This window comes from Nanorana parkeri, unplaced genomic scaffold (genome assembly GCF_000935625.1).
Source record: "Nanorana parkeri isolate BGI_ZX_2015 unplaced genomic scaffold, ASM93562v1 scaffold253, whole genome shotgun sequence".
Lineage (NCBI taxonomy): Eukaryota > Metazoa > Chordata > Amphibia > Anura > Dicroglossidae > Nanorana > Nanorana parkeri.
The window spans coordinates 217,836-228,961 of record NW_017306521.1 but is presented as its reverse complement, the minus strand read 5'-3'; the positions used below and the strand labels follow the sequence as shown (position 1 = coordinate 228,961).

At 39.3% G+C, this 11,126-nt stretch overlaps 1 protein-coding gene across 3 annotated transcripts in view; it reads right to left on the bottom strand.

Annotated features, from left to right (window-relative positions):
- TPST1 (tyrosylprotein sulfotransferase 1) overlaps nucleotides 1-11,126 on the bottom strand; it is a 94,480-nt gene that overhangs the window by 46,939 nt on the left and 36,415 nt on the right. For all 3 annotated transcript variants that reach the window (XM_018556802.1, XM_018556804.1, XM_018556803.1), the window contains one exon: nucleotides 6,042-6,978. In XM_018556802.1, the coding sequence (XP_018412304.1) occupies nucleotides 6,042-6,880 (839 nt within the window). In that variant the 5' untranslated portion in view covers nucleotides 6,881-6,978. The remainder of the gene's footprint in view (nucleotides 1-6,041; nucleotides 6,979-11,126) is intronic.

Sequence of the window (11,126 nt, the reverse complement as noted above, 5' to 3'; positions counted from 1 at the left end):
CTTGCTGCTGCCAGACCCGCTCGCATCCACGCTCCACATGCCGCACCTTCTTCCCGCCTCATGCTTGCCACTGCTCCACACGCCGCCCCGCCTCACCCTTGCTGCTGCCAGACCCGCCTGCATCCACACGCCGCACCTCCTCCCTGCCTCACGTGCACCGCTATCACTACTGTTACATAGATGGCAAAAGTGGCAGACAGGGGCGGGGAGAATGCAGGGAAGAGGCAGACCGGGAGGGGGGCCAAGTTGCCGCACCATGGGCCTCTGGGTTGTACTTGCCCCCTGGGCTAAAAGTTGCCAGTCAGCCCCTGCCCAGACCTTTCATTTTTTTCCTTTGATTCCTTCCAGTATGGTACTGCCCCTTTCTTCTCTATATCATGGGAAGGAGCTGCCCCTTCTACTCTCCCAGTTATACCTCTGCAACTGGTTAGCAGTCACACCAACTCCTGCTGCTTGGTTTTCAAGTGTAATAATATAATAACATTGCAAGGTAACGTGCCTAGGTTTTTCATTCATACATGATCAGTACAGAAAAGTTAGCTGCTAAGTTACACTGTGCATGAGATTACTCGCAGACACATGCAATAAAGCCATGGGGTGAAGTTACTGTAAAAATGTGACAGTCAGTCAAGCCAACACAGAAGTGAATGGAACAATGAAGGAGCCAGGGAACATTTGCTTCCACAGCCATTGGCAATAGTTCAGTTAAAAAAAATAGTGTAGTTCAAACCAGTGTGTTGTGCTGTGTTTGAAAAAAGTAGAGCAGGCTGCAATTTTTTTCACATTGCATCTAAACGCAAGTTAACAACACAGCACATTTACTTTCAAAGTAGAAGCGATGATACTTCCTCCAAAAAACACAAACGCATGTAAACAAGTGTGACATATGCACTTTATTTGGTGTGAATGGGCCCTTAAACTCCTGTCTGGTTTTTATTGCTGTCTGTGTCCCTGTTTGGGAAATTCCCCCTCTCTTTTTGTCCCGGTGACCGTTATCATTAAAAGTAAAATACATTTTGGGTTGTTTTTAGAACATGAATAGATGGGGACAACTAGTTCTGGTGACCCTTCTGACCACCAGGCACTTCCCTAACTTTGGAGGGATTTCCTCTCACTTCCTGCTGTGGCTACCAAACAGGAAGTAATGCGAAATCTCTCCAATGGGACACAGATGGCTTAAAAGCTGACAGGGATTATAGTCCTCCCTTACTCTTTACCAAAAATACAAAAAACATTTTGGGCTTCAGTTCTATTTTAAATAGGGCAACTAACTATTATTTTCATAATCGATTAGTTGGCCGATTTTTTTTTTCCCCATGAATCAATTAATCTGATTTTTTTTAAAAATTAAATAGCATCTGTAATTTAAAATAAAATACACATGGAGTGTTACAAACTGTACTTCAGTATAAAAAAATGGCATGCACAATTTTTTGCAATTGCACCACACTGAAACGCAGGGCATTGCGCTACCGCACGTTCCGATGCGGGTGATCGCACCAGAATGTCAGCCCGAAACCAAAAATTACTTTTACCACCTTTTTTATTTATTTATTAATAATGGGGGGGGGGGGCTTTGTTTTTTTTCTTTTTTACTATGTTTTTACATTTTTTCAAATAATTTTTATTTTTTTCACTGTTTCGGGATATACCTTCCTGTTCATTCATAAATTGAGGCGATAGTAAACAGATATTATGGTTTGGTGGCGCTCTCCTCACCACTGGGCACCGGCTGCAGGGGTCTGGGAGCAACGAGGCTCAGAGGGTTCCCTGTGTGGAGGAGTGAACTAGGGAACCCAGACCAACTAATCAATAATGAGAATCACTGGCAACTATTCTCATTATCAATTAGTCGATTAGTTGGTTGCAGCCATAATTAAGGCATAACAGTTAGGGCTTGAAAAAGACCAGATACCAGGCCACCATGAAGAGTTAAAGTAGATCCGTCACATGCCTAATGCAGCAGTTGTTACTTTAAGTACACAGTGCTTAGCGCAAATTTCAAACCTGTCTTTCCGTTTCATTTTATAAACAGGGTCTAGCATTATTATGTTAAAACCCGTATGCTGGAATTTTCAATGTCTAACTTACAGGCTGCATACAAGTTCCAGGGCAGCACACCATGCTGCGCCCATAGAATCTAAGGAAAAGTCACTCATGACATTCCAATAAAGTGCTGACAAAAAAAAATGTAAAAAACAGGGATTGGCACATCGGCACTGTGACTGCTAACACACACCTGTGGATTGTAGCGCAACCACTGGTGTGAATGTACCATATGACCAGATGTTGATAATAGCACAGAAAGGTGCTTTCCATTTATCTCAGCCCTAAAAGTGGGACGTGCACTGAACATCAATTAACAGATGATTAAGCGCAGTAAAACTGCATACTTGTAACACTTGTAAACTGCTGAAGAATGTTGTAACAGTGCCATTAGCTGTTTCATAAGGAAGTGTAAAATACCACAGATAAACTTGCCAAATAAACACAGGTCTGTGCAGTGTTGTAGGCAGGTGTTGGCAAAATACTGTTAACAGCATAGGCTGAAGTTCATGGATCCGTTCTTCAGCTGCTTTTCTAGTACAATAAACTGCTCATTTGTGACTCTCCTGTTTTTTCTATTCCAAAGGCCACACTGGCTCCAAGGACCTTACCTCAACTCTTCCTAAACACACCATTGTCCCTGATTTCTCATCTTTTATCATTATAACCATGTAAAATATTTTATCCACAAGGACTGCGTTTTAAAAAGATAAATCTAAAAATATAGAAGACATTTTTTAACATTTTTGTCTAAGGATACACCTATGTTTATCCCAAGCATGCCTGGCTCTCCCTCTCTCATAAAGCGAGGGGAGAGAGAGAGAGTTTATCTACTATACAAGATTTACACTTGTGACTGTTGTGATTGGTCACAGTAATCACAAGGTACAGAGCCACTCTAATTGGCCAATACATTTTGCCTGTGATCTGTGCTGTCTAATGACAGCTTGATCACAGGCATTTAAAGGGCATACTGACTGGCTGTGCAAGCTTTCTGCAGCGCCATTTATAAACAGCATTCCAGAAAATTGAGACACCTACAAGCCATTTTCTTTACAATGGTGTGGTAGTAAGGTGGTTAAATTACTTACATTTTATTGATTCACTACCTTTGCTGGAAGTCTGTTCCAAACATCCACTACTCTTTCAGTAACATTATACTTTCTAGTTTGAGGTCATGTCTCTGTATTCCTGATACCAACTTCCAAAAAAAATACTGACCTCTTGAGCCTTACTTTCACTCATAGGGCACATTCACAAATTACACTGCTACGTTAAAGGTCATGTCTCTGTGTTCCTCATTCCAACTTCATGCTGAAAATACTGGACCTGGACCATACTTACACCCATAGAGCCCATTCAAACCAAAGTGTTGCGATAACCCCACAATACTGTGCAATTAATGCATGCTATCGCAGAACACACCATGCACTAGGTGCGCTACATTGCCATTCATTTAAATTAGATTCCAATGCACCTCCTGGCCACCATGCATGCACTTCTTTTCACTGCACCTCAACACACGGTATGGTGGAACTGCGTGTTACTCTGTATTGCAGTGCATGACAGCCAAGAGTTGTGTTGGAGTGCCATTCAGTTGAATGGCATTGCACCTAAGACATGGTAATGCATGCTAGGTGTATTGTGCAATCATCACATACTACATTAAATGATTTTTAATGAATACATAACTGCGCTCACTTGCCAGGGTAACCCTAACTGCCCAACTTTTGTCACATTAGGCTTCCAGGAATAGGAATAACCATTATGGCTACCCCAAGAGCACTGCGTTTTTACCATGTAGCACATCTCATATAGCCCCAATGGCTCAGTAAAACATGTCAAAATGTAACTGTGTCTTAAGTAGAAGGGCTTAGTGTATAAACACTTTTTTTATTTCCTTCAAAAACACTGAAAAAGACACATTACCTTAGTTAGATTTTTTATAAAAGCTGGAGGAGATAAATGTGCCTGTATTACCCACAGCTGAAAGAAGAAATTATCTTATAATAACCTAACCACAATAACATAATGACAAACCATATGTTAGACAACAATAGTATTAACAATAGACAACAATAGTATTAACAAAACAGATTGTGTACTTCAAGGAATGTCGTTTTTGCGCTTTACATTTTCCTCTATTAAAGCAGAACTCCAGATTTTTAAAATAAAATAAAACATACAGACACATTGAATAATGCAGTGCAAACAGCAATGATAAAAAAAAATTGCAAACTGCATTATCCCTCATCTAAAATGTGACTGGCTGATACATGTAATACCGATTTGCACATCATCATTGCTCTTTGCACACCCTTCCAAATAGGATACTTGATTTATTAAATGCACGTTTGCCTGTAGTATTCCTTTTTAAAATTAACACATCAGGTAATAGGCAAAATTCCACTGCAAAAGGCATTTATAATGTTATATATTGTGGCCCACTGGATTTTCCTGTACTGTCACAGTATCTATGACCATCCCTCTGCCATCCAGCAGCAATCAATAAAGCAAAGGGATTCATTTACGTTTTAGGGCTGTATTTCAAAAATGTCTCCGGTTCAGCCTTTATGCACATTAATAAAATTCTAGTCTTGCACTTAAACTTATATTTCACCTTTGACAGATGTGAAGAAGAAAGTTGGATTTTAAAGGTTACATTGACATTCTTAGAAGCACATAACTATACAGAGACTATGATGTAAGATTCCATGGGCTGCAATGTTAATAGGTGGTTTGAATGCCAGTGCCCCTGATAAATGCCAGTCTCTTAGACTCATGTCTCTTGCACTACTAATCTTTGTGATTATCTCATGCTTCTTAATGCACACATTTCATTCAAATGTACCAGGCTCATCATTGCTGTCCCTAGTCATACCTACAAATTAGCAAAAATAAAATGCAAAGACCATAGCTAGTGGTCTTCTAGGTATTTTGCTAAGAGCAAATTGCAAAACAGTAGACCACATCAACCACTCAGAAAATTTTATAATTCCAAATGCTTTCAACTTATGAATGGTGACCTCTCATTGGCTGACATTATTATCGTACTATGGCAATTGACTGTTCCCTTTATGTCATTTGCGCTTGCAAAGCTCCCTTTCAAAACAATAAACTAAAGGAAACTTTAAAAAGGACAGCTGCAAAAACCAGCAGGATGGCTGTTTCAATCTTCAAGCTAGAAATGGAAAAATAAAAGGTGAAAACAGGTTGATAAAGCCTCCAATTTCCTTTCCTTCAGCTTTCATAAATGAAATCCACTTGGCTGACCGACATAGAGAACACCAATGAGCACTTAATAAAGCATAGATTTTCTGTTAGCGTTTGTTTTATTGCCCACCTCTTAAGATACCCTTAGAGCTTATAAAGTATATCATAAGCCATATAACTCAGCTTAACTAAAGGGTATTAATCTTTACTCAACATTACTGACGTTACCGATTTTAGTCAATCAATAAGCTATTTATTCTAGTTTTATTATAACAACAATTAGAAAATAATTCTGAGGCTGCCATATGACTTAATAATAAAATAATAAGATGTCAATGCCATCCCCCATTCTTAAAGTACCTTAGGAAAGAGCAGTAAAGCCAAACCTTTTTTTTTTTTTTAGCTTTACTTATTTTTTGAGTCACAGGAGTATGTTTACTAATGTACTCCTTTGACCCCAAGTCAGCACATAGTGGGCTTCTGCCCGATATACGCTTACAGAGCAAAGCCACACTGCAGCTGGGAAAGATCCCATAATAAGGGAAGGGGGGAATCCCTGGAGGGGTGGTGACTGACAGTCATTTCTCTCTGCAAGGGGGGTAACTGTGAGCTGATCAATCAGCTGTTATATCAACACACAGCTCTTAGTATATAGGGCTAGCATGTGTCCCATGCAAGTTCTAAATATTGAGAAGAGTATATTTCACTCTCCCAATACTTTAAGCCTGGAAGAGTCCATGACAGCCCTAAAACAACACAGAAAGTTGGTATAATTTACTTACTTGGACAGGGACACACCTCCAGCTTTGCCAATCATATCTTCATGATGTAGTACAGCATCATTCCATGGAATCGTGAGGAACTTCAACAATGTTCTCATCCATCGTTCTGGATGTAAAACCAGCTGTTCATAATGTACTAACATGCACCTATCATAGCCCACTTCCATGCACTGATTATACATTGTTTCTATAGCACGGTTCCACTTGGTTAAACAGTCTCTGTAGCTGTTGAGATCAAATCCAGCAATAGTAACTTTTCTAGAAATCATAGAGTGCACTGAAGCACGTCCATCTCTCACCATGAGAAGAAATTTGGCATTCGGGAATATTTTGGCTAGGTACGATAAAGATTTTAAAGCAAACGGATCTTTATTACACAAATAAGGTGCTGGTTCTCCATGCTTAACTATTATTTCCAGTAAAAAAGCCTGCATGGCTGAGTCCAGAACTTCATCTGTTACACCAGCTTCGTCTAGGCGAAGTTTTTCTTTGCTTGATCGTGCCCACATCTGCTTGACAGCCAGAATCCGAGGGATAACCCTGGTTTCTTCTCCGCACCTAATCTCAGGATGGGCATCAAGCATGGCACGCATGAGTGTAGTTCCACTGCGAGGCACTCCCCCAATAAATATTAATGGCATGTCCTTATTATATGGAAAGCTAGTGTTCACCTTCTGCTCAGTTCTTAATGTTGCTTTGGGAATTTCCATTTTGACTGGCTGACTGCGTTCCTCTATCCGATGGTGGCACTCCATTGCATGTTGTCCTAGGTAGAACACAGTCACTGAGCTTATTACAAGGCATGCAAGCAGCAAGTTTTGCTTTAGTTTTCCAATCATTTTGACAATGCCTCGCTGGAGAAAACAGATGGAAAGATATCAATTATCTTTACAACCTCATGGCCTGCAGATTTTATTCAAAAAGTGGTGACTGCCATCTACATACCAAAAGAGAGAAAAAGAAAGATGAGTAATGGTAAACATTACACACAGCAATAGACTGTATACTTTGCTTAACAAAAACAGCTGGCTTGCTTGTAAAATTGTTTACTCATGGAATGTAATTAAACTGTTTGAATGCCAACATTTGTTTCCTTAACACCGAAAACAACCCCCCACATCCCTAACTACAAATTCGAACTTTCTCCTACAGCCGCTGGATGCTTAGAACTATACAGAGTTCTTTGGCTGAGAAAATAGCAAGCTTACACTGAAGCTGCTTCAAGATTTGTGTCAGTTCTCTGCTTTAAAACAGTTCTTGATACTCTGGATTCCAATGAGTTAAGGCCCCGTTTACGTGGGTGCAGTCTGGTCTGATCAGCAGAGAATCCGTGCACAAATCCTCAGCTGAATGGAGCAGAACAGAATAGATGCCACTCTTGTGATATCCGTGTTCATTCGGTTTTTTCCTCCATCGCTGTACAGACCCATGTTAGGTGTATGGGGAGTTAGCTTTAATTGGACATGCATCTGTAGATACATCAGAATATCCCGATCCATCATGATCAGGCCTGCCAAAATGGAACTCTGTTCTGTTTTTTTTTCCGAGATCTAGATGCGGTTAGGGATATTAGATGTAAACTGATGCATGTCTGCCCATATAGTATCATTGAGTTTCAAATAGATCTGCCTGAAAAACTGACCCGATCAGAACGCTGTGTGAAAGGGGTCCAAAGGGGGTAAATAAAAATTGAACATTACATGTCAACTGAAGGATAACCTGCTAATATAATGATTCTATAAATACACATACAGTATGTGGTGTTAAATGGAAATATGGAAGATTTAAAAGTTTTGTGCACATTGTAGGAGATGCATGTCCACATCAATGAGCACAACTGAAGCCTCCATATGTAGTCTCTCTGTGATGGCTTCCAGTGTATATGTCACTAATGGATGCTTGCTGAAGATCTGTGTGGGGCCCTCAGATCCTCCTCAGAGAAGAAAGCTGCAGTTAACTCATTCAATTCTTGTGATGTGGCTGCGCTCATGCAACCACACTAGGCACATAACTTTACTTACTTGCCATACAGATTCATAAAGCAGATGTTATACTAGTACATATCTGCCTCATACCATGCAGGCAAAATTTAAAGGGCTATGAATAAACTCCCTTGGTCTGACTTGTTTAATTAATTCTTTTAGGGGCATATTTATAAAGCAGTGACATTCATCAAATATTCGCTGCAGGTGAATCAATATCTGTAATTTACAATATATGCACCAGGAAGATACACCTGCAGTAATTGTTTAGCATACTGCGTTATACTCCTTAGAATTCATTTGCAAGATCCAGAATTCCATGATTGTTCCTCTCCCTCCTTTTCACCTGAGATCTAGGGCTGCAACTAATAATTATTTTAATAAATCGATTAGTTGGCCAACTAATTGTTCGAATAATCGAACACATTTTTTTAAAATAAATACTATCCTTAATTTAAAATGAAATACACAAATGCAGTGTTACAAACATAAAGTTTACTTCAGAACAAAACTGCATGCACAATTTTTTGCAATCGCTCTGCACTGGAACATGCGGCATTGCAGTATCGCACGTTCCAGTGCGGGTGGTCACACTGTGGGTGGGAGACGCATTTGGGGTGCCGTAGAAATGAATGGCACTGCAATGCACCTCCCGCAGCAGAATTAGTCAGGCCAGAACTAAAAATGGCTTTTTCCCCACCTTTTATTAAAAAAAAATTATTTTTTTTTAGAAAAACTGTATTGTAAGCACATGGCGCTTAAATAGCTTGAACCAGGGAATGACAGCTTCCAGTGGCAAGATTCCGCAGACGGCAGCTGAATGTAAATACAGTAGGTAGTGGGCTGGGGCAATAGCCAGCCTGCTATTGGCCATTTCAAATTGCAATAGCCAACAGCAGGCTGGCTATTGCACCCACACACTGCCTGCTGTGCCCTCCTCCCAGCGTGGAGGAGAGAGCTAGGGGATCCAACCAACAAATCAAATCATCAGAATAGTTGACAACTATTCTCATTATCGATTATTATTGATTAGTTGGTTGAAGCCCTACTGAGATCCTAGTGCACTGGCGGTGACAGACACATGAGTAGACTTGACGCATGCACGGGGACAAGAGCAGAACAGGTTAAAAAATATCAGACACTAGTGTTTTATTTCTTTTTGCATTTACTACCTGGCCCCTGAGCTTTTTGCATCCCTTTCGTACCCAAAAAACTTCACTGTAGCCAACAAAGTGGCTTATTTATAAGCAAATTGCACAGTGAAATAGCTATATGCAAAATGCAATCAACTATGGCTCTTTACATAAAATGAGGGGAATTTATCAAAAGTGGAGCAGACAGAATTTGGAGCAATTGTCCATAGCAACCAATCAGCTTCTTCTTCAGTACGTTCAGTTAAGCTTTTAAAATGTAAGAGAGAAGCTGACTGGTTATTAAGAACAACTGCTACAGATTCTCTCTGCTCTAGTTTTGATAAATTCCCCCAAAGAATAGATGAGGTAACCTGAAATTTGATTGCTGTTATTGCACTGTGCATCTTGTTATGGAATGTATATTCTTACCAACATCTTTAGAAAAAACAGGTAAGATTGGTTTGAGTTAAACCTTAAACATTTTAAACCTTTTTTTCTACGTATAATTTGTAAATAATTGTATATGGGTAAGAATAAATGTTTTATAACATAACGTAGGGAAACTTTTTTTTAAATATATTTATGGTACTTTTTTCATTATATAGTAAAAAAAAATAACCCCCCCGTGGGGTCACAAAAGAAACCTCTATCTGTCCCCAAAATGTTTTAACATATATTGCAAGGCTATAATCCGGTCATGCTGACTGGTGAAATTTTTGACTGACTGGTGAGACAGCGCCAAATTTTTAAAGCCCTGCATATATACAATATGTACTTGGAGTAGCTATATTAGCTTATTACATAGTCGGGCTCTTCTAGCTGCTTTGAAGTGCTACACAAACTTTGCACTTTACTACTCCTTCTTACAAAGTCTATGGATTTGCTGACTTTTAAAAAATGTTAAACACTTCTTGCATAGCTGATATCTTAGCTCAGCAACTGTTAAAGCATATCTAAACATATAATGCAGCTTACCAGTTCTTAGATATAGTGGCTGCATTAGTTTTCTTTTCTCATGTTTTTTCCTTTCATTTTACATGGTAATCCTGTGAATAACATACTTCCTTCACCTGGGTGGCTACACTCACTCCTCCACTCCACCTATGGAAAGAGCCATGGTTTCCACCTAGCTGGACTTCAAATACAACTGCCTTTCCCCTTCTCTATTATATAGGTGGTGGAATTAGTAGTCTATAACACAAAGATAAAATTGTTTTTGCTTCCAGATCTCACGGGAAGTGACAAGGACACTGCATTTCTGCCAAGATTACCAGGTAATTTCTGTACATGCTACAAAAAATGAAAACTGATGAACAAATAAACACATCCTGTGATGGACTACAAGCTTATGTTTAGATTTCTTATTTGTATTGAGATTGTAGTGCACCACAGGAGCAAGCTCATGGGGAACAAAAGTAGCCACCCTCCAGAAGCAAGGACAGTGTCAGCACCAATTCAGAGATGATTTGAGGATCTACAACTGAGTGATACACAAATAAGATACATTTTTGTTAATAGTGAAGGTACTTGAATGCATTTTTAAGATTTAACTCCTGAGTTTAGTGTCACTTTAATTAATATAAGACTAATAGCATTGATACACACAGTTCTGGTGACCAGCGTACACATTTTAGGTTATGGAATATGGAAAAACAAAACAAGCTTATAAAAATGTGAAAGCCTTAAAAATGATTTCAACTAAAAACTGCAATACCAAACAATGTATGCTTACATAAAGACACTAGAACCTAATTGAGTAATAACAAATATGCAAAGAAAAATGGGTGGCTGCATGATATTAAAAAGATAAGCAATTAAACAATTTGTCATTTAGGCCGTACAAACAGAATGAGAATAACTGGGAAAGCATATTCTGACATACTGACCTAATTAGGTGGAGTAAAATAAAATGTACAAGAATGAGAAATGTACAGAAGGGGGGGGGGGGGGAAGAACAAATAGAAACAACC